This window comes from Acanthopagrus latus, chromosome 8 (genome assembly GCF_904848185.1).
Source record: "Acanthopagrus latus isolate v.2019 chromosome 8, fAcaLat1.1, whole genome shotgun sequence".
Lineage (NCBI taxonomy): Eukaryota > Metazoa > Chordata > Actinopteri > Spariformes > Sparidae > Acanthopagrus > Acanthopagrus latus.
Window position 1 is genome coordinate 6,691,194 of NC_051046.1, and position 24,261 is coordinate 6,715,454.

A 24,261-nucleotide genomic window follows, 5' to 3' on the forward strand; every position below is an offset into this window, starting at 1 on the left:
GTAGATGAATATTAGATGAAGCAGCAGCCAATACGTGAATAGCTGAGTTCAGGACGGCAACGATTTTAATGGCAGCGAGCAGCCATTAACAGTATATCTGAAAATAGACAGAGGATTTTCCATAGATCATTAATGACGGGAAATCCATCCCACTTTCCCTTCCTCCATCCTTCGATATATATCTCTTTTCTCCTCTCTTTCTATTTTTCTACCTTTGCTGTATTTCACCCCGTGTCATTTTTTATTTGTGCTCAGTGTATTTCAGCTTCATCTCACCACTGGTGCCCACACAGAGAACCAGAGGCCTTTCAGGGCTCGCTATTAAAATGCACCAGATATTTGAATAGAGCCCACTAATGTCTGTTTAGTATATAATCCACGTCCCCTCCTCCCATATTCCTTGTTATTCTAGTTTAGTGCTGTAATCAAGCAGGGCTTGCCAATAAAGTTTATTGTACGGAGCTAAGTGTCAATATCACACACACACCCAGGGCAGAGAGGTCCCTTTAATTAGAATAGGAGAGAGCCGGTTCTGTGTGTGCGTGCATACCTATATGTGTGTTCACGCATGTTTGGATTTCTTTGTTGATTTTAACCATCAGAGACTGTAAATGCAGCTCCGGCCTGTTCTTTGTAAATGTGACAGTGTGCGTATGAAAAAAAAAAAATGTGATGCCGCTGAAAAAAAATGAATAAATCTGACACAGACATCAAGAATCTCACTGCTTTTATGAACAAATCAATTGTAGCTTTACATGAAGTATCGAGCCTGGACGTTTTGAATCCATGTTGAGTCTACAACAAACAATAATCCCCACTATATGAAGTATTGATTAGCCCGATTCCCTCTCTGTGTGGCTTTATTAAAGGTACAATTGTAAAGGTCTTTATGATGATGGTGTAACCTGACGTGAGAACAAACTTTTCTGGTGGAAAAAGCGGCACTCCTCTGAGCCACATTCAACATTTTCTGCTTGAGAATATCACAGTGAAAAATGTCTCTCAGCAGCCGTTTAATTCAGCGTAATTTTTTTGAAAGATTCTGTGAGTGGAAGCCAGTTTTCATTTTCCTCTCCGGCTCTATCTCCCCCTCTCCACTCCGCGCTGTTTTCCTATTAGGCCACTCACAAACAGCCTGGTTAATATGTAGAATCATATTACTGATATGAATTCTTTGATAAAAGACAATTTGAGCTGGGGCAAAATTGAAAACACCTCCCACTCCTAAACACCCCGAGTCCCACGGTGGTGAGGGGCGGGCTCACAGCCCCAATCAAATAGTAAAACACAAAAACCATTTCCCATTACAATGCAAAGAGATTAAAGACAGATTAAACACACTGTATGGGAGCTGGGGCCCTATGCCAACCGCAGATAGCTGTGTTGTCTGACGGGGAGAGGAGAGCAGAGCAGAGGAGAGGAAAGAAGGGAGGAGAGAGGGGTACAGGCGCGATGCGGTGAGGGAGAGCAGATGGAGGAGTAATTTGCGTGGGATGTGGTAGATGGGGGAAACATGGCTGTGTGTCAGTGCTGAGCGATGCCTCCCGTTCTGTAAGAAATCAATTTAGGGCGGGACGGGGACGCCGCGCATACAATAATTGAATATTACTGCTTACTATCTCCTTCACATGCAGCTACTCTGCACTGCACCGTGAACTGTATGGAGAAGTGAATCAGGCGGCGGAGCGGGAGATAGGGGTTAGGGCAAAAAATACTGAAGAGGTTCAAGTACTGTTCAGATAATAAGTTGATACTCCAAGTAATCTCTTCAAGTTAGTACATGATTGAGAAGAGGGACTGTATCTGAGTGTGTGTGTGTGTGTGTGTGTGTGTGTGTGTGTGTGTGTGTGTGTGTGTGTGTGTGTGAATCAGATTGTCCACCCTCTCTCTCCCCATCCCGTCCTGTCCCGTCAGTCAGTCTGTTTCTGTGAATCTGGACCCTGACCTATCAGACCCGTCAATCCTGTCTGGGTCTGCATGGCATGATCAATAATCACAACTGTTAATCAATGAGCTTTTAAATAAGCATCGACCCTGCCTACAAGGTTAGCCCCATTTATTGGTTTACATTAGGCTAAGTAACACAATCAACTGGTCATAAGAGCAGATATGTCCTCAAAGGTTCAACGGAAAAGTTGTTTCAGCGGCACATCGACACATTTCTGCCTTCGGAAAAGATTTCAGATGAGACGGCAGAGCTGCAATGATCAGTGTAAACTTGATATTTTGTTAATTGTGTTATTTACACTCATTTAAGTCATTTTACAATTAGAAATGTCAAAGATTTGCTTATTAAATGTGAGGATTTGCTGCTTTTCTTTGTCATCTATGTCCATAAATGATGAATCTTTGGGGGTTCTTAACTGTTGGTTTGATAATTTTTTTTTTTTTACATTTTATGAACAAAACAATAAATCTATTACATGTGAAAAGAATTGCACAATCTTCCTGAGGTTTCTATCATTTATTTTCTTCCTCACTGGAATCAAAGGTCAGAGGACGGTGGCTGTTATTTACTGTGCAGATTGTAAATCACACTGAGGCAATGTGATTTGTGATTTTAGGCTAAGTAAATTAAAATGGACTTCACTTGAATCGGCAGAGTAATCAATAATGAAAATAATGGTTAGTTGCAGCCCTATTAGACAGCCTTCCCAATAAAGTGAAATAATAAGCATATAAGTGCACACTGTGTATCTAACAGTACAAACAGTGCTTCCTCTTTACAGTCCCAATCTGTTACGCTGCACTGTAGTTAGTGTGGTGATTTTGCCCTGCAGAAAGTCTGAATGTGTCCACACTTATGCATTTTTCCATCTTTGAGACTTTTGTAAATATTCTGCATGTAAAAATAAACTGAACGGAGCACACATCTCCACCTGCGATTAAATGGCACAAAGTTTTCTATCACTGCGGCTCGACAATTAGTCCCGAATTGATTAAATCAGAGTTAATTCAATCTTTAATTTGTGCCTTATTTCCACTCGGCTCCTCTGTACAAACGCTCATTAATTCTTTGAAATGATATCAGACTGCTCTGTTACACTATCATTTAATCATCTCGGAACATAATAATCATCCATGTATCATACCGGATGATCAGGAAACATTTAATTAGGATAATTACTCATTAATCCACCAAAGGAGCTTTTTTGGAAGGTGCCTCGCAGATTGTTTGCGCAGTTTGTGTGCAGATGAGTGTGTGTGCGCGCGTCTTCTTGTTGTGTGTGAGAGCGTGCGTGCATATGCATGCGCCGCGGTCTCGGTAATATTCGTCACTGTCTGATTTACTGTAGTGAGGTTGCCATAGCAGGCTGGGATCCACTGCATTTGTCTCCATTTCTTAATGGTATTTCAACAGCTTCCACACCAACGGCCGTTCCTCATTTTAATGACTGGAGAAATGACTCTGTGTGTGTCTGTGTGTGTGTGTCTGCGTGTGTGTTTATGCACATGTATGACTTCTTTTTTTTCTTTCAGTAGGATGCAAAGATAGAGCCCGGGCTACCTGTGCCGCTGTGTGTGGAGACAAAACAACAACACAACAACAATATTTCTTTGCTTGAGTGGGAGTTCTGATTGATGTGGTAGCGACTGGTGGCTATTGAAGTGACTGCTGCTACGCTGGTTGACGTGATTGAAATTGGGTTTCTCTTCTACGCTGCTTACAGAGATGACACCCCCCCCTTCTCTCTCTCACACACACTCAAACACAGAGATGGTTCCTACAAGATCTGACAATTACAAGAGGGGCTTTTAATCAATCTGGAATGCGGCTCGGAGGGGCGAGTGATGGCATGGGAGGAGGAAGAGGAGTGATTACTCCCTCTCAATCTTTCTCTCCCTTCCTCCTTCTCCCTCTCTCTCCTCCTCACTTTTGCTTTTTTTTGCGTGGTCCATCCCCTGTGATTTCAGCCACAGACTATTTAAACAACCCCCTCTCCTCGCCTCCCTCTCCTTCTCCTCCTGTTTTCTTCCCTCCCTCCTAGTGCTTCATGTTTGACTATTAGCTGACATGCACACAGGGAGCATCGCTCATCTCCCCAATTTCTCCTCCTCTTGCCTCGCTCCCACCCCTCTCCTCTCCTCTCCTCCTCCTCCTTCTCACTTCTTTCTCCGGCTCCATGTGTAACTATTAGCAGACATGCTCTTGGGGAGTCTGATGAATATTTTAGCAGCTGCAGGGAGGGGCTCCGATCCTCCTCCTCCTCAGCCTCCAACACAACTAATGGACCAGAGTCAGTGTTTCCCTCTGTGCAACTTTACATCGCGCTCTAAGTTTCTGCATTGCACTTGAGCACAAATGTGACATTAAACCCTGCTCTGTCTGGTTCCTCCAGGCTGGATTATACCAGGCTAACAGTGATGGGTTAGACTGGGAACACTGGGACTGACTGGAATGTATCTGGGCTCTCTTGTACATGTTGAGGTGCGAGATGGCAGAAACCCTTGCACAACATATTTAATGCCTTAATGCCTAGTATGCCTGGGAGAATTGTGAGGGAAAACAATAGTTTGACTTTGCTTGTGACTTTCTGTTTTAAGTGACTCAGTGTGGGAACAAGGGCCAAGTTTTAGACCAGAGAAATGCTGGTCCATACACACACTTCATTAACTGTTTTGCCAAATAGCAGTTTTAGCAAAATAATGACGTGCACTGACTGAAGCTCGGCGTGGGAACATTTGCTTCAGATAGGCAGAGTAGGCAAATCTTAATTGTGTGATGCTACTCCTCAGTTCAGCAGTAGTACTGGAACACAAGGTGCCACGATATCAGATTTTCACTACATGATGAACGTGGCTAAACGATAAAGATGATATCGCGACATCTATGGAAATTATGAACAAACAAACCGGGTTACTGTGTGTTTTTTTGTCTGTTTTTGGTCAAACAAGTTGTTCTCAAAATCGGTTTCTAAGGAGGTGGACTGCAATATTTATAATTATAAAAGAAAAAAAAAACATTGCAAAAAGAACATTTATTATCCGTCACTCAATCTAGAAAAGGCTTTCGTCAATCTAGCTGGTAGAAGAAGGTGATTCATGATGGTACGTTGCCATCTCCCATTTTGAGTGGCGATGATTGAGATAACCAGTGTGGTGAGGGTGAGGGATTCAACGCACTAATTCAATACTTTGAGCTAGAGAGAGCTACTGTGAGTAAAATGCACTGAAAAGCCGTTTCGAGGAGAAAAAGGATGAGCTGAAAGACAAGCTAGCTCTGATCACCGACTGCTGGGCACCTCTGAGGAACGAGCGCTGGCTGATTCAGTGTCCAGTTGGGCTCTTAGAAACTGGGAATAATTTGACTACTTTCCGACACTGTAGATCTAATTGCCTGATGAGAAACTAATTGGCAGATTAATTGATAATCAGAATGATTGTCAGGCTGCTTCCACTGCTCTAATAGCTGGAGTTTAACTAGTGTGAGAGGCCAGTGCAGCGGACCCCCCTGAAGATACACCTGCGCTCTCCTCCCTGAACTCGCTGGCATTTACAGCTGACGGTGCACACAATTAGCCACATGACTGGCAAGAAAATTAGATTGGAGTGTAAATACAAATTCCTTCGCAGTGTGCGTGATGTCATTTGACTCTACTGGAAACATCTGTCTCTATTACTGTTAGTTTAGTTTTTGAAAGGCTCGGATTTCTGCCAGCGAAATCAACTCGACACAGTCATACTGCAACTCCTTTCACTTGTCTTTCTCATTGCTTCGCTTCCCTTTCTTCCCTTCGCACCTTCCGTGTCTTGTCTCTCTGTGTGGTACAGTATATGCTGTGTGTGTGGGTGCTTTTTTACAGTGTGTGTGTGTGTGTGCGTGCACGCTAATCTTTAGATGAGGGGCTGGTGGTTAAATCATGATGCATAGTCCAGGGCTGCTCTGGCCACTGTCATTAATCAGTACAGGGGCGGGGGACGTATCTGCTTTTTATCCATCTCTTAAATCAGTCACTGCAGCTATCGGCAGCCCTCCCTCCTCCCCCCTCCCTCCCCCCTCCTTCTCCCCCCCATCTCCTCCCTCTCCCCTGGGCCCCCCACCCCCCACAGGCCGCTGATTGAAGTGGCATTGTTTGGGAGACAAGCGGCGCTCAATCAATAGGCAGTCTCACTAAATTACCGTTTGCATGAAAAATGAAGGGCCGCCCAACCTGACTCCATTCAGCTGGGGATGTGCTGTGTGTGTGTGTGTGTGTGTGTGTGTGTGTGTGTGTGTGTGTGTGTGTGTGTGTGTTTTGTGCAGATTGGTGCGAGAGATAGAAATGTGTGCACGGGACGCACTGCAAAAGAACTGTGTGTGTGTGTGTGTGTGTGTGTGTGTGTGTGTGTGTGTGTGTGTGTGTATGTGTTTGTCAAGGGACAGAGAAGACAAAGTGGGCAGGTAATAGAAGCAGGGTGTGTGTCTCTGTCTGCTCCAGTGTAAAATCTTTGGGAGACCACCTACAGCTGCAGGAGAAACAGGAGCTCGGGCTCTCCTGCTCATGTATTGATCAGGGCTTGTTAAGGACTTGTGCTGTGGGCCGACACCGTGACCCTCACCCTTCCCCTTCACCCTTCAACTTTACCTTTCACCCTCACCCCCGACTGACCTGCTCAGTCTTCGTTTATCTCCAGCCCCTCTCCTCCGCTCTGCTGAGAGGAGCCCGGGATGGGATTGGCCCCTTTTCTGACTTTCGTGTGCGAGTGTGCACATGTGTAGTGATCTGCTGGTTGGAAATAAAATTGACTTTCCTGGTGTGTAGTGTGCGTGTGTTTGTGTGTAGATTTTGGAAGTCCGGGGCACTCTGGAGTGAGGTCTCAGCCTCTCAGCCTGTTTGTGCTCTGCCCTGACCTCTGGCTATTAATCATCTCCAGATCTGTGTTTACCCTCAGTTCAGCTCTCCAGCACACAGGCACCTAGAGGGGCAATTAGAGGAGGAACCGCCGCCCCAGCGCAGAGGATTGCCCCCCTCTTCCAGTCACACGCAGACACACAAACACACACATACATGGAGTGATCCTCTGAGAAGCCTCACCAGAGAGCCAGCCGTAATGTTTTTATTTACTTTAAAAGCATCCTACTGTTAATACAAGTGGCATATCACAGCGCTGCCATTATATTTGTATGGGAGAGAGTTTGCGCATCTCTTTGTTCAAGCGCGCTATGTGTGTGTGCGTGTGTGTGCACGTGCGCGTGTGGCTCCCACCCCCACAGGGCATACCAAACATGCATTAGTATAAGTTGCGCAGGCTGAGTCTCATCCAGTGTACATATGGTAATGGATGGTGTGTGTGGAACATGTCAGCCACCTCATCATGTAAAAGCCTTCGTGTACAGGAGGGAGCATAGAGGGCTGGCAGGTAGGCATTAGGCAATATAATGGCCTCTATTTTTACACTGTGGAACACAGTTGAAGAGGGGACGCTTGTGAAGCTTTCAAAAAAGCAGACATGCAGCTGGGGCGGGGTGGGGTGGCGGGGTGTTATAAGTGGGTAAGTGAGAGAATAAAACTGCTTTTCAAAATCGCCCGACTGTTGGACCCGTTTGTCTGAGAGCTTGTGTGTGTTTTTGTTTGTGTGTGTGCGCGCATATTTGTGTCTTTTTCAAGTAAAGCCAATAATGAGCAGTCTGGTGGTGATGTGTAATCCATGTCCTTTTTATTGCTCAGATTGATCAGAGGAGCGGGGAGAGAGGCTTTTTTTTTTAATGACCCGCTCTGATCTCTCACCACCTGGATCGTGCCGCTTTTACCTGAAACGCCGCCTCGTCGTACGCAGAGGAAGTTGATAGGAATGATTCCTGAGGTTGTAGCGTGTCAGGGGATCATCCGATGCTCATTTCTTCAAACATTTCCTTGAACTTTTGCAATCAAAAGTGCCTACGTACGTTCTCACACACCTCCACCCATGTCTGCAGTTGGAGGGAGTGTGCCAGGGTCTTGTGCTGAGTGGATGTAGGCCTGCCCTGGGCCCTGGGAGGTAGTTAATCTCTGTGTGTATGACATGTGTGAGCTCAGGGTATTGTACTGTATGTTTCCCTCTCACTCAGCTGTACTTAATGTAGCCCATAAAGGCTACACAACAATAAGCTACGCCTGGCACTCAGGCCACCATTCCGCACTACACTAGCCCGCTGAGCAGGATAAATGACTCCTATAAACCTGTCACACACATACATACACACACACTGGAGCGTGCGCAGACTATAGAAAGTCATCTCCCGGGCTGTGGAGGATCTGCTGGGCTTCTCAGTGCGCTTGTGCGAAGTTTGTTTCACTCTGTGCGGTGTGCGGTAATAACCGCAGCGCCGCTCGTAAAAATCCGAGGTAAGAAATATGGACGGAAAAGGCTTCTTGTTATCTGGGATCCTCACACTCAAAGGATATTAATGGAGGCCTAGCATTCATGTGATGGTTCCATTATGCATTCGTGCATGAGTCCCAACTGATGCCATCCCTTTCTACTCCTTCACCTCGGCCCTGTGTTTAATCAGTGGCTGAAGACAGATCCAACTTCCCTAATGTCCTGGACCTCCCTCTGCATCTCACCCAAGAAGACTGATCTACATTAAGAGGGGATAAAATAGCCCTTCCATGTGATGGCTAGCCACAGTGTTCGTAAATGAATGCCATTTAAAATCCATAAAACTGTTATTCTGCATAATACCTTATGAATATATGTGTGTATGAGAAGTAGTTAAGCATCGGTGGGTGCTGTGTGGCCGGCGATAGATGGCCCTGGGCTATGTTTAGATGTGTGCGCACATGTTTGCATCTCACACTGTGTCTGATGTTACACACCAGGATGATGAGCCTCTGAGATTGAGAGGATTTTATCTATCATTTTTACAAAAACACCCACTAACCGTCCTGACTGAGTGCATTGTAGTGGGAGCAGTGAAAGAGCTATTAGTCTATTTATGGATCCAGCGTGGTGTTTATCAGTCACAGACTGACTGTGGCACAGACAGCATCATCTGGCCCCTCGTGTTGCTTTTAATGATTTTCCTGTTAAAGATGTCAGTGTCATGTTGCTCTTGTTATTTTCATAGTTGTCGTGGCAACCGGGGATGGGAAATGGTGCATGCAGGTTTTGTGGCGCCCAACTTGATTTTGATAAAAATGTAAATGTGATGTAAATCCTAATATTTATTCTTTCACTTAAAAAGAAGAAAATGAAAAAGGCTAAACACATTATCTCTGTATTTTTTATGTCTTGCCTATTTTGGCACCAGCCGTGGTGTTCATAAATAAACCACATAGATAATAGTCGTCGACGAGAAATCCATTTTCATTCTTGATATTTATTCAAGCAGTTCTCTCCCATGTTTATACAATCCAGAGTATTAAAAGATTGATTCAATTTTATGTTTTGGAATAAAATGCAAACAAAAACAGATGCTCGTGTCTCCCCCCCCCTCCGAGCTGAGAAGGTATTGTGGTTTATGTAAACCTTAGAGCTCTGAGCTCTATTCTCGGCGTGGAGCCTCCCAGAAAGACAGAAAGAGAAGGCAGAGATGGTGACGGTAGACCGCTGTGCTATACAGCAGGAATACTGTGTGGGTGAGACCAGAAGGCTTAAAGATGTTGTCTGTCTGAGGCTTGGTACAGCTGGTAGAATATGACCTGATTTTAGTTACTATAATGGGTTTGTGTACCAACCTACAGCCCAACCTACATAATAGACTATACAGTCACAGTTAGATTCTGAAGGAGTGTAGGCATCATTACCTAACACTACAGAACTCGTGTTAAGCCCTGATTCTAGTGTTGAACTCATTGAAATGTTAACGTTCTTATCTGTTCAACCATCTGTGCCAAGATAATGGTGGCAGTCAACGGTAACCCAGCGATCTGATCATACGACAGTTTTTTAAATTGTTGATTGCTGTTTTTGGTGCTGTAATATGTAAAGTTTAAAGTTAAATGCACTCGTGAAGTTACGCCGGGGACTGGAACAGGTTTAACTTTCTTCTTTCATCCTTTCGTATTGCTTTGTGTAAAAATACAGACTAGTCTTTGTCTAGTTAAGGTGGGAAAAGCATTTGCAGGTTTTTTATTTTTATTTTTATTAATCTCTATTAATGGTTGCTGCGTGGTGATCACGGTTAATTTTTTATTAAGTAGGTCAGACTTTCTTAATTAAAGTTTTGTATTCGTTATAATGTTGATGGTCCTTTATTTCCTTGTGGTTTGTATCTGTTTCTTCTGATTATTGTTTCATCTAATGAGTGTAATTAATTAATCCTCATCTCTTTGTTGTTTGTTACCCACCTTTGAAAAAATACTTTTCCATGTGTATTTTTCGCACAACTTTCCTCAAGAGCTCCCTGTTTGAAATGTGATAAATCGCCTTATCGAGCTCTTGCTCCACCTCGTTGTGCTGCACTCAGAGACAGACTCATTACTGAACACTAATTAAAGGCATATTTTCTGTGTTCTGTATTGCTGTATGGTTGTGTGTGTGTGGGACGGACATGAGGGCGTCCTTACTGAGCGTTGGGGGAGGGGAGCTGCAGAAGGTGGGATGGGTTGATTTTACATGTGTGCGGATATGCAGGGGGGAGTGGTAGCCAGACAAGGGGGAAGTCAAAGCATCCTTCATGTAATTTAAATGCAATTATGCATTCCCCCCACCCTGTTCCTCCACGGCTCGCGGTGCTGGGGTGAATAACATGGGCGTATCTTCATCTAGTCCTCCCCAGGAAACTAGTGTTTCTGTCTGGGCCGGCCTCGGCTCCTGCCTCGGCTCCAGTCACCTGCTCCTCTTATTATTGGACATTATTCTGCCGGCAGAGCAGAAAGGAAGAGAGGAGGGGAACTTTAATAGCACACCTGAATGGAGGGTGTCATATAATCAATGCATACAGGCCTGCATTACAGGCTGTCACTGAGACTCCATCACACACACAGCAGAGAGTAGGAGGGAGAATGGGATATTAACTCTTGTGAAAGGAGGGATGGGTATCAGCGGCCTGAAATTAAATGGCTTGCTCTAAAAGAGATGAGGCCAGGAATGAGGCACCCGTTTGAGTTGAAGTTCAGTGTACGTGTTTTGCACAATATTTGCCTCTCTGCTCCAGATCTGCACCCTGTGATCTGCTCTTTGTCTCACCGTCTCTCCCTGTTACCTGTCACTTGTTTGCACCTGCTGTCAGCGATGCGTGGATACCGTCGGCAGTATTCACGAAGCTACATTTAAAGACGAGCTGGACGAGCTACCAGTTCCTACTCACTGAAAGAAGCAGAACTGCAGCAGAGCTACCCCAGATAGAAATCCAGTTCGGTTAGCTGAAGGAAATTAACTTCTATAAAACTGATCAAATTTACAATCTGCATTTGATACAAAAAAATGGAAATGATGCTCATACAAGTTTTGATGATAGCTGTATTTACTGGTAATGGAAACTGAACGTTTCCTACAGCTGCAGCTTCACATTAAAAGCATTTAAACTGATGAAACATGAGTTTACTTGTAGTATGAAGTAGGCTAGTTACAGGAAATGCAATGTGCTCAGTGAGTTTTGCGCTTACTGCTGTTATTATCAAAAATGTGTCTGCAGAGCAAAACAAACATTTTTGTCATTAGTTGAAATATATCAGGGAGCAGTTTAATACAGTCTGTGGATAACGGAGCACTCAGTTAGCTGTTTAATGAAGAGCCGCACGCCTCCAGTTTCTCAGTAAAGTAACCAACTCCTTCTCCCTCATGATTCTGAGCAAATTCCCTGTTTGCATTGGGTTTAAATCAGAAATACTGCGATGTAGGCGCTTCTGCTTTTAGCTTTGAAATCATATCCTTTGGGTCAAGTACCTTTACTCTCCTCAGTGGTGGGCACAAGTAATGTAATCGCTGTATGTTTAAACACCGTGTAACACCAGAAATACAGATAACACAGCAAGCCTGGTGAGTCAGACACCTCCAGATCCAGGTGGGGGTACTGCACCACGCAGGATTACTCAGTTAACCAGATAACTTCTAAAATAGCATGCAACAAAGTCTCCAAACATTTGCCAATAAATTGCAGTAATCTGTATTTTTAATTAACTGACACCTAGTGGTATATATTCAATTTTCCCTTTTCTTTCATCGCCATAAATTGTTTGTATTTCCAGATGTTAATCGCTCAAAAAAATGGCAAAAAGTCATTTAAGGACTCGAATCACAATGAATATGTGAGTGTTGTTGAACAGCTAGCAAGCTACTGCAAGATGTAGTTAAAATACTTGCTCAATTACTTGATTACGATGATCAGGGTAATTGGTTGCCAGTGTTTCCGCACATCTGACATCCAGTTCGAACTTCCTCAAACAGAAGTTCTCCTCAGAAGTTTTCTGTGTTTTTATGCCTGTGTGTGTGTGTATTCAACTGCTGTCGTCAGCAGGCTGTAATCCCTCTGAGCCTTCCCTGTGCGTGCGCGCTTACGTGTGTGTATGTTTGTGTTAGTCCATTTTTTTTTCCCAGTTTGGAAAAACGCCGGGCTGCATGTTTATGTGTGTCTGTGTGTGTGTATGAGAGATGTTCGGCGGCATGCTCTTTGATACAGAGAGAGTTTTAGAAATGCAATTTCCTCCCTTTCTGTGTATTGGTGTATTCATGTTGGGTTTATTAGAATATGAAAGTGTTGCGCCGCAGTGCCGGGGTTAGCCTCTCCCTCTGTCCGCTCCCGCTCCCTCGCTTTTTCCTTGCGCTCGTTCTTTTGGCCTCGGCAGTCTCTCTGGCTGGCTCATGCATTAGAGATGAGGGGCTGGAGAGAAGAGGGAGACCAACGCCAGGGGAGACCAACAGCTTACACCAGGAAACTCGCCATTATAAACAGGATCAACACGTCTTGCATATCAGACACTTTCAAGTCTGTGTGTGTGTGCGTGGGTGTGTGTGTGTGTGTGTGTGTGTGTGTGCATGGGTAGTAGGGGAAAGGGTAATGAGGAATAGACGAGTGTGCGCGCTTTTAAGTCATATATGCTCTTTTTTTTATAGTATTGTCTCACTTTTTGCTTCTGGGTTTGAACCTGAGTTAAGAGGACAGTCTTCCTTCTCAGATCTGCACCATCTCACACCAACCACATGCAGTCATCCTCCTCATCATCATCATCATCATCATCATCATCATCATCATCATCATCATCATCTTCATTGTAATTATGATTATCAACACCTTGCAGTGAATATGAGATTCTAGGATGACAGAGTGGGAGAGGGAGGGAGTGTTGAGTTGCCTTTCTGTTTTATGAAGTACTTGTTGATGACTCTTCAAACTGTTCTGCCAGGTCCCATGTAAGTGTGGGCTTGTGTATGTGTGCTGATACAAATGAGAGCTCTTTCTTCTGGCTCCTTACAGCCCCCCCCCCCCAGCCTGTCTCTCTTTGCTCACTCACTTTCAGTAACTTTTGTATGTCCTCCCTGTTCATTGGCTTGTTTGATAATGCCAGGGGAAGAGTTGAGTCTCTGTTCTTGGTAGGTGCTCCAGACAGAAGGGCCGCTTGTTCGAGGTCTTCCCCCTGGAGAGGAGAGGGGGAGCTTATATAGGCGCATAAAGGCAGGCTCGCCCCTGGGGCCGGTTCTCTGTTTTCCCGTCAGCAGGCTTGGATGAGGTCAGCTCTGGGGTGATGTGCACGGTGGCACGGCCTGGATCTGGAAGAGCCAAAACAACATCTTCTCTGACTTTCTGTTATCTTTGAATCTTAATACGATGACATAAAAAGGAGGGTCCAAAAACAGATCTGTAGGATACAAATCAAGGCCAATCGATATTTCTTCTAAATGAACAGAATTGAGAAACAAAAAAAACTGAAACATTTTGTTCTTATTTTTTTACACCATCTATCTAAAGACACTTGTTTATAGCACTTTAACATGACCCTAATGTGCGTTAAAAACCAATAAATGGAGCAACACAAATAATTGTTTCAGGGAAAATATCCACTCTAAAAGTGTGCATGTGTCGTAAGTGATATGAATGCAGCTTTAGGTAGAAAAGAATTACTTCCTCTTTTATTTTATTATCTTCTTAGATATAAAAGGCATCTCAAGTGCATTTTAACCCCTGAATGTTGTTTGTATTCAGTATGAAGAGAAGCATCAAAAGTATTTTATTGAAATTCCATAATTGCCAGGGATGATAGCACTGAAGAGCTGTATAGGTGACCATGAAAGGACAGATGTGATACAGGCTGTGTTTTGTTCTTTCTTCCAAATACATCTCATCTAAACTGACCATTATTAAGTTTAATATAGGCCTACTGTAGGCTAAGACTACAGCTGTAGTAATTAGTGAAATGGAAATTTCAGATCAGACTCCGTATCAGCAGATTCTCACTACTTAATAACCTTGATTGAGATCAGGGCCAAAAAGCATGATTCAACTCTACATCACTGTGAAGCTCCATCTAGTGGTACGTAGGGGAGTCCCCGAAATCATATAACATCATCAAAATACTGCAGAATCTCAAATTCAAATACTTAAACTTATACTTACAATTCATTCAATATCAGCTTTGTCTTCCCGGTAATATTTGTGTTTCAGCCTGTTATGTTGTCACGTTCATCCACGCGTACATGCCCGTGCATGATTAGCTATAGCAAAACTCAAACTGTGATGGCGAGATTGTAGGTGGAGGCAAAATAAAAGGTTTAAAAACACTTACAAACGTGGCTATAAGTGGGAAGCATGAATATTTCAAGCAGCCCTTTAGAAAATGAAGTTGACGACCGAGAAGTGAGCATGAGTGCTAACGGCTACTTAAGCAGTGCGGCTGAAGTGTCCACAGCACCTGCTAGTATTAGCTGCAGGTCATAATGGGTTAATAGGAGGGTCTTCTATTTTCTGAGGTGGTACACAGTGCAAAAAGTTCGTCAAACACGGCTCTAACCGTTAAGAACATAGGCAGTGGAGAGATCTGCTGTTCTGTTTTTATTACACTGGATGTCCGCGTGCTCAGTCTGTGTCCTCATACTTTAAAACACTGGGTTGGTCACCACGTTTCTGTTATGTTGACCCTTATGGGAGTACAACCTAAAAGTACAGCTATCATTGTTGATTCATAGCAAAATGAACACACAAAAACAAACAATTTTTTGATTCCATTTTGCTTATTTCATTTATTTGACTCTGCGTCTTGTTGATGGTGGAGATCTTCTATATTCCTCCTGTTTTAAATCTGCTGATAGTTAGATTTAGATCCACTCTTTGTCTTTACAGTGACTTCCACCTTTAGATTCTCTTGGAAATCACTTATCTTTTTCTTATGGCTGACCTCTCACAGACAGTATGGGGTGGTCCCTCCACTGCCTCCCCACCCCACTGGCCAGGGGCTAATGTTCACGAGGCCTCCATCCAGACAGGGGCAGTCCTCTAGCCTCTGACCCCTGCCTCCCCCCTCCCTCACCTGGGTCAACCCGCAGAGGACAGGGCCTGGGAGAAGATTAATGGAACTCACTGCTGGAGCAGGTGTGTGTGTGTGTGTGTGTGTGTGTGTGTGTGTGTGTGTGTGTGTGCATGAGAGAGCAAGTAAGAGGAAATCTCACAGGCCGGTGTGTGTGTGATGGAGAGACTTTATGCTTGAAAGAGGAACAAAGTTATTAACTCCCAGGGAATAATGAGACAAATCGATATGAATGTTTGAATTTATATTTTTGAATTTAAAGCTCTGCATTGATTAGTGATTTTTTTCAAGAGGAAAAAGTTTTTTTTTGTATTTCTTCAGGTAACAAGTATAACCAGGTGATTATGCAGCCCCACGTGGCACAAACCCCTATACTCTATACTCTCTCTCTCTCTCTCTCTCTCTCTCTCTCTCTCTCTCTCTCTCTCTCTCTCTCTCTCTCTCTCTCTCTCTCTCTCTCTCTCTGTCTCTCTCTCTCTCCTCCTGTGTGTGTGAAGAGTGCTGTTTCAGCAAGGTCTTCTGTTCATTCTCAAGGTGTCCTCCGCGCCGGGCTCTTTTCTGAAGGCCCTTTTAATGGATTGGCCTGATATACCTTCCAAATGGAGCACTTTGAGCGTTAATTCGCTTTCTGATAAAGATCCCCCCCTTTTTACCTTCCCTTTCTATAAGTCTTCTCCCCGATATGAAGTACACAAGGAAGGGCAGATGAGCACAAAATCCTCTCTCTGTGTCAGGCCGGGTGGGAAAATGGACTCGGGTGAAAAAGAATCAATTGGATCCCCATTCATGTGTTAGTGGGGTGGAATGAGGAGAGTGTATTGTGGAGAATGGCTGGAGGTTGTCTCTCCAGCAGCCCCCCCTCCCTTCTTTCTGCCTCCACAAACTGGCCCAGTGTCTGGGGGGGAAATTGGAGCCTTTCTGTCGGCTTTGTGGCGACAGCAGGGGTTATCGGCGGGATCTGGCCATTGGCAGGTATAGCTGTCAAAGCTGTCACTACCTCTGAACTCAGGAGCATGCCTGCACACATGCAGTATGTGCACACACAGACAGGAACACACATGCACACAGGCACACACACACACACACACACACACGCACACACACGCACACACACACACACACACAGCCCCCTGTCTGTACACCTGCGGTACACAGACACAAACAAACCGAAACATGCGCACACACACATGCAAACGGCATCTAAATTATGGAAGTATGCTCTATAAGATAAGCGGTACATTTTTGGACAACCTATTACAGCTCCAAAGCTCATTCAGTCTGTTAACCCTTAACACCCCATGCTGCATTTTGGCTGTTCCCCAAAAGAGCACAATGGAGGTGGTTTGACCTGTTTGCCCACTCAAGTGTGACAGTATTGTGCCGTATTTGCAGCCGGACTTGAAAAACTTCTTTTGCTCAAACTACAAATTAAACATCATGTCTCTACACAAGTGCTTACACGGTCAGATTCTTATGAATAACTTCCCACCCGCCTTCATTACCCATCTCTGCAGGAAAGTACTCTATGTCTACTGGCCCCTCTGATGCAACGTGGTGAGCTAGAAGCCTCTGACTCTTCAAACACTTTCTCTTGCGCCCGATTATTTATTTATTTTTTCTGTCACTGAGTGAGCGGGAGCGGCGCTCTGAGCGGTTTGTGTTTCTTTGTTCATCACTGGAAATAGAGGGTGGGAGTAAAGCCCCTTTTAGTCATTCTGGATGGTAGTTTATTTGTTTGATCAGTTCGCTATATTGTGTTTTCAGCGTGTGTGTGAGGGAGAGAGAGAGAGAGAGAAAAAGAGAGTAAACTCATGTTTACAGTCTTGTCCCAGCGGATGAGGGCTCCCTGCGGTTCAGCCCAATTATGAGCGGAGAAATTAAAGCAGCCCAAAACATATGCACATCTTGGCTCCGGAGAGGAAGAGAAGGAGAGAGCAGGAGGAGTGGAGGAAGAGGGCGAAAAGTGCAGAGCACAGGACCCAGTGGGCTCTCACTTGGACCATTTGGCAAACAGACTAATTAACACTCCCTCTCAAGCACACACACACACACACACACACACACACACACACACACACACACACACACACACACAAAGGCGCTTTGTCGCATTTTTCAGCGGGTTGACTTTAATTCAAATAATTCCTTTTCCATTCGTTTCATTATTAAGTGCGCTTTGACTTCTTCATTATCATATTTGCTCTCTGTCGAAGGCACCAGCATTAGTCTCATTTGTGGCAGAGTTGATTCTGTCTTCTCTCCTCTCCTCCCCCCCTCTGCTTGGCCCGGTCCTCCCCTCTCCACCTCCTCTTCCACCTCCTCCTCCTCCTCAGCGAGACAGTGAAAGACAGAGACAGAGAGCTAATCCAACACCATGTTTGATGCATTTTTAAACAGCTCTGGACTTTTTCAAGTTTCCAGCCAACAGAAGATCTCATCTGCTATAATTTAATCAGCGGGTGGAATCACACTGCATATTTAAGCAACATTAAATATCTCCCGTTCTCCCTCTCCGGCCACTTAACTGAAAACAGAAAAAAAAAGGGATTTTATTTTATTTCCTGCGTATTTCCCCCCATTTACACTCTTTCATCTGGCACTTAAAAGAGGCAGTGATTTGTCAAGTAATTACCATCTCTTTTCCGGAAAGAGAGAATGTTCAAGTGCTGTTAGAAGAGTCGTGGTTGTTCTGGCATGCGGCTGAAGAAGGACTTTAAAAGCAGTGTGTGTGCTCTGAGGTCAGGAAGCTGCTTTCACACACCATATCCAATCCGTTTAACGTATAACACAGTTAAATCATAATGTAAATCTGGTGTTATTTATTCTCCATTAAATGACCCGTGTGTTGAGTCACAGCCGTTATCTGATTGTTAGTAAACTGCGGGTCTATCTTTAAGTGTGTTCTCATGCGTGTGCGTGTGTTTTCAGAAGGCTTTTGTTGGGGATGCTCTCCTGTTTTGCCCATCACAGCTTTTTTTTTCTGTAACATAAATATAAAAAAAAAAAAAAAAAAAAAATGAATATTTATCAGCGGTCCAGGGCTGTGTGCTGTGGGATAGGGAGAGTGGAGAGTCGGCTGTCTGTGTGGATGAGAGGAGGGACCGGGGGAATTGATTTTTGACCAAATGTGTTTTGGATTTAATTCAGCTGCTGCATTTTTTTTTTTTTCGTCCGCTGCTCTATTTGCATAGAAATCATCTGAGGTGAGTGAATGTTAGAGGACAGCCAAGTTGTGAGGGGGCCACAGTCCGTCCATTGTGCGTACGGGATTGAGTGTGTGTGTGTGTTTGGTGACAATACGTGCATGTGTCTTAAAGTGTGTGTTCACATCACGGTGTGCGTGTATACTGGACTCTCACCTGTGCTGCCCATGTGAAGGCAGCACTCGGCGTAAGACCAGTGCTCTGACTCTCCCTCTCTCTCACTCACACACACTCACACACTCATACACTCACACACACACACCAGATCGTCACAGTTCCCTTTTACACTCGGCTCTGAAGGGGAGCATTCTGATGACAGTCAATAGCCCAGACAACAGCGCTCTGTCAATATTTAGACAGTACTGTAGTGTTGTAAAATGAACCAATACACAACGGATGAGGCTCCTCGCTGGATTAATGATGCCTGACTGACTGGCTGCTGCAGACGCGAGTGGAGATGAAGATGTTATTTACCCCTGTCTCACTCTCTCCCTCTCCTTCTCTCTGTCTTCTATTCCCCTCGTCTCTCTGTCTCGCTCCTCTCTCTTTCGCACCGTCCTTCATTTGGAAGCTGCTCTTGTGTAGTTTCGCGGTGGTCGATAAGTCTATGTTCAGTTGAAGAGGAATCTGATTCCAATAGAATAACGCTGGGCTTTGTTCACTTCGCATTTGTGCCCCTCGACACCTCCTCAGTCACAGCAGAGGCTCGTAGCTGCTGCTGATAATCAACACGGATCATGGGGGATTGTAAGTGAACGCCTCGAACACTCAAATAATTTGGACTTTTCACCTCAAAGTCGCTCTTTGGTTTGTGTCCCCCCTCTGCTCTGGTGACGCAACATCGGCCCTTGTATGACTTTTTCCAAATGGGCATTAGAATCACCACGGTGCCATCGACTGTAATGGAATGTGACGATTAGCGCTCTCGTCGCTAGGCTAATGGGCCTGACTCCTGTGTTCGAGCCTGTGGGAGGTGCATTGTGGGATAGCCTAAATGATAGCTGGTGCAGAGCGGATGGGTGTGAAGACAGGGCTAAGCGCCTCTCCCCTCCTTTTAGCGTCTCCTGTCTTTTTGCTCATTTCTCACAGAGGAGCGCCGACTGTTAGAGAACAAAAAAACCCTGTGTTTCTAAATGTCAGCTCCTTCTGCTGGCTGGTGGGATTGTGCTCTAACTGGTGTCTTAGAGAGGCAGATGGAAGTAAAATACAGCCCCGGGGGGGACTTGTAAGCACCGCTCTTTGCAGACCAAAAAAATGTTCATGACTGATAGAAACAGTGTCGTCTCCGTCTGTACACAGATACATCAGACGGAGGGGGAAAGGTCAAAGGGAACAGGAGCGAAATTGTGTCAAATTCCATGTTTTGGAAAATACCAGCACTTTGGATGCTGTCGTGACTGGAAGCTCTCTAATAAATGAACTCCCCACCTGTCTACTTCAAACACAAGCGAACCAAGAACAACATGGTCCGTGCTCGTCTGCCCAAAGTCATCCAGCTCTTTGATTGCCACTTTGGTTGGCTTCAGCGCCTCTTGACAGAGGTGGTTAGGCCCCTGCCCCGCCACTATCTCCCAGCTCCATACACCAGCTTCACTGGAACAGATTAAATGAACACAATGATTCTTTAATCAGATAACCCGCGCTCCGAATAGATTAACCTTCCTAACACAGGTCCTCTTCCCTCTCTCTTCGTCTCCTCTCCTCCTTCCTCCTCAACCAGAGAGAGAATGGAGGTCCACAAACTTTAATCTTCATTACCTGCTTTGATTTCTCTGCTAAAGGAAGAAATGCATAATTTACATCCTTTGAAGTAGCTCCACTATTACTGACAACATGTTACCTTTAATCTTAAGAGCCCCGGAACATTAAATATTTAGTCATTTACCGAACAAAGGAGGACCGAGGCGATGCCTTCCTACCTCTTTGACTTTCACTGTCATGTGCACTCAATGTCCCCAGTAAGAAGCAATTAATTTTGGGGGGGAGAAACAGCTTTTACTGAAGTGCAGGTAACTTTAAGTTATTTTCACACTTTTACCTTGTTATTCTATCCTGCTGAAAAAAAAAAAGAGAGCTTTAAAGTAAAGTGCTACCGTTAGCAGAACTGGGTATGGGTGACCGGAAGGCTAACAAGTTAGTGTCAGTCTGTCTGACTGTCTGTGCGTCTGTCTGATTTGTCACTTTGAGGCCCATCCTGCTCGGTCTTGTCTATCCTTTCAGCAGCAGTGGATTTAGTAGTAATACCTCTGATCCATGGTGGTAATTTCTTTTTTCCGCTTGTTGTCCCATAAAGCTGCACAAAATCCACTATGTGCTCTCATATTGTTGTCTAAGAGTGCTTGTGCACGTGCATCTGCATGACAGCTGGTGTACACATCTGTATGCATGTGCAAAAAATGTCCCCTGGTGTGTACACACACACACACACACACACACACACACTCGCTCACACATGTGCAGGTGTGTGTGCCCTACTTGGGTCTCTTCCAGGAAGTGTATTCATCTCTCCGTGAGCTTCACTTGAGTGAGTGAGCTGAAGGTTTTTCTCTTTTAAGTTTATCACCAATAAAACAAAAATGCTCAGATATTTTCTTTTAGGGTTGGGGTTGGTGCATTTTGGTAGCCATTTTAAGCTTTTTAACATGCAGCTATTAGTGACAAGATGGAAAATAGTAACTTTTTTTTTTAACAAATGTCTTCAGTGGTTTTTGTTATTTTTCATACTTCCAGTCCACGGTGGATGCTTTGATAGCCCTCCTCATCTTTCAACTGAGGAACGGAGCGACTGCACTCGCAGTTTGTTTTCTAATTCCTCGTTGGGCTCTCTGAAGGAAAATTAGACAATTACCCAGACTCATAATGTTGTTCCACCCTCCAACTCCCCCCTCCCCCCCTCCCTCTTTCCTCATCTCCTCCCCCTCTCCGCCTTTTTATGATTAATTACTCTGTGAACATCATATGCCGGTTGAACAGAAACATAAGTGTGGGACTACGTAATTGTGTGTCTCTGTTAATGAGTGTTGATACACGCTTACAGTACTCGCTCAGTCCCTCTCCGTTGTCTTTGTCTCCCTCCCTCTCACACACGTATACCCAAACGTGTGTATTCACACACACACACACACACACACACACACACACACACACACACAGGCCTGCGGTATAGATTACCATAGTAATAGCCGCTGAGTAGCTTAGGCCTGGTGACTGATGGTCTTATGGAGCACCCCTGTCTGCCACTTGGTCAGTGAAATTAATATCCACTCCAGTCTAAGCCGCACTCCGAGTCTTGAAGTCGCTGGTAGGAATTGTAAGATGTAGCCCAAGGCTACGATCTACCTAACTTCCCCTCTGAGCTCTGAGCTCCAGCAGGCACCAGAGACGCCACTGCGACTAAAGTCATTAAGATATACAATCGGTCCGCCTCCTTCTCTCACTGTCTTTCTGTCTTCGCTTCCCTCCCTCGCTCGCTCGTTCGCTCCTTCAAACATCTCCATGAGGGCCTGCAGGAATAGAAATGCTCTATTGATCAGAATAAACAGTGGAATAATCTTTAGTAATCAGCCCGGGCCCCGGCTTTATTAACAATTGATGTGGTTGGAGTGGAGATCAAGAGAAGCGCGGCTAAGATGGACTGCTGCGTATGTTTATGTGTGCACGTTCGCCTGACCTACATGAGTACAGTTTGCCTGTATGTGTGTGTGTGTGTGCGTTTGTGTGTTTTCTCTTATGTGTGTCTTGACACTTCAGTCACCCGGTCCATCTCCATCTATAGGTCCCTGTCACTGGGCCCCATTAATTTTTAAACACTTGCTCTCCTGGAGTCCTCCCTGCACTCCTCGCCTTTTGAAATACAGAATACACACAAATTGTCATATGGAAACATATAGTCAAGTGTGCATGGACACTTATTTAGACATTTGGACACAACTTTTAACCAACGTAGCTGCACAGATAAGGTGGGAGACTTGTGGAAGTATCCGAAATCCCAGACAGCCTGTTGTTGCCTTTCTCTCTCATTAGCATCGTACTTGAACTTGACATTTCACCGGCTCATTTTTCATTATCAAGCCTTTTGTCTTTTTTGCTCATAGCACATCACACTTTGTCTCATTGTTAAGCGTGTATGTGTGTTTGTGTGCAGGCGGGCCCGTGTGCAACCACCCCTGGGCAGGGCATTTTTCTCCTTTCAATACGACATTGATTTCCTGTATGACTTCATCAGACTAATACCCGCTTTGCCTCCTTCTACACTTGCGCACTCTCTCTCTCTCTCTCTCTCTCTACACACACACAGACACACACACAGATGCCCATAATGCCAGCGTTTCCTCCCAGCAATCAGTCAAGGCAGCTTGTCTTCGGATCAATGGCCTCTATGAGCAGACTTCAACACTGGAAATGGAAAATGGACCATTCAGAGGGGCTCAACATATAACATAATGAGCAGTTAGGCTGTCACTCTGGAGAGAGCACCATGAAGAAAACTTGACACATCCAGATTTCTGATCAGATTATGTGTGTCCTTACTCGACATTATTTGTGTTGCTTTGCCCCGTTTGAATTCTCTCGGCGTGATATCAAAACAGCCCACGTAATCTCCGGAGATATCTCACTGCAAAGACCTTTTAACAAGGCAGATTCCCCTCAAAATAATGTACGACTACACAGAGCTATAAAGGAGCTCGCCGTAAACCTCCGCTGTGTGTCCACAAAGCCGAAGAGAACCGGTCACCAGATCAAGGTTTTTTGGGCTGTTTAACAGTCTGTTTATTAACCGTGTGAACGCCTCTCCGCATGACATGCACTCATATGTGTGCAGACAGTCAGTAATACTTCCCGCTTTGATAGCACATAGCCCATACTCTCTGCGATAATACACTCAGTGATCCCTATCAGCAGTACATGAGGTGTCAGACAGAAAAGAAAAAAAGTGTGTGGGGGGGGAGATTGGACAGAGAGAGAGAAAGCTAGTTATCCTCATGCTAACATGCAGATTAGAGCCCTGCTGGCTTCACTACATGTAATTGAAGTCGGGCTCTTATCTGTGAAGTCAATGGACAATACAAGTTCCCCCAACACTGCCCGGATGTTTTGAATGGAAGGAATATCTTTTAAATTTAAATGGCAATGCACGCACAGGTACATGCGGGGATATGTGTGTGTGTGTGTGTGCGGAGTAAATGTTAGAGCATGTGCAGTTCGTGCGTTGGGAGTGTGTCTTACCTGACAGTGATGTAAGGATGAATGTAAGCTGGGAGAACTCAGGAGGAGACCAAGTAGTGTCAGGTGTCAGGAGTTATGAAAGAGAAGGGGATACCTGGTGGGCTCCCTCGGGCTCACAGTGACAGGATGCCACAGTATCACGGCGTTATCACATTGTTTGTTTCAAGCCTCCGTGTTATTACAGCGGGCGTGGAGGGAACACTTGTGGGATCAGGCCCAAAAGCCCCTTCAGGAATAGCCCTCAATTCTCTGCCTCTCTGATCCCTGTTTGTACACAGCTCTCAGATGTGTTTTCTCCCACAGTCACGGCGCCTGCACATTGGTCTCCCCCTTTATGTCTGCCTCTCTGTTTCACTCAGACTGCTTCTTTGTCAGCAGACCTCCATCACTCTCCACAAGCCAGGCAACGTTGTGCGGTGTCTCCACTTTTAAGTTTCCACTACTCTCTGCACAAATCATCTTACTGG

At 44.9% G+C, this 24,261-nt stretch overlaps 1 protein-coding gene across 4 annotated transcripts in view; it reads left to right on the forward strand.

Annotated features, from left to right (window-relative positions):
- Nucleotides 1-24,261, forward strand: part of wwox (WW domain containing oxidoreductase) — a 137,376-nt gene that overhangs the window by 61,632 nt on the left and 51,483 nt on the right. Inside the window, exon 9 of one of the 4 annotated variants that reach the window (XM_037105783.1) lies at nucleotides 15,246-15,368. The exons of the other annotated variants lie outside the window; for them this stretch is intronic. Within the exon in view, the coding sequence (XP_036961678.1) occupies nucleotides 15,246-15,338 (93 nt within the window). The 3' untranslated portion in view covers nucleotides 15,339-15,368. Of the gene's footprint in view, nucleotides 1-15,245; nucleotides 15,369-24,261 lie in introns of those variants that run through there. 4 annotated transcript variants of the gene reach the window in all.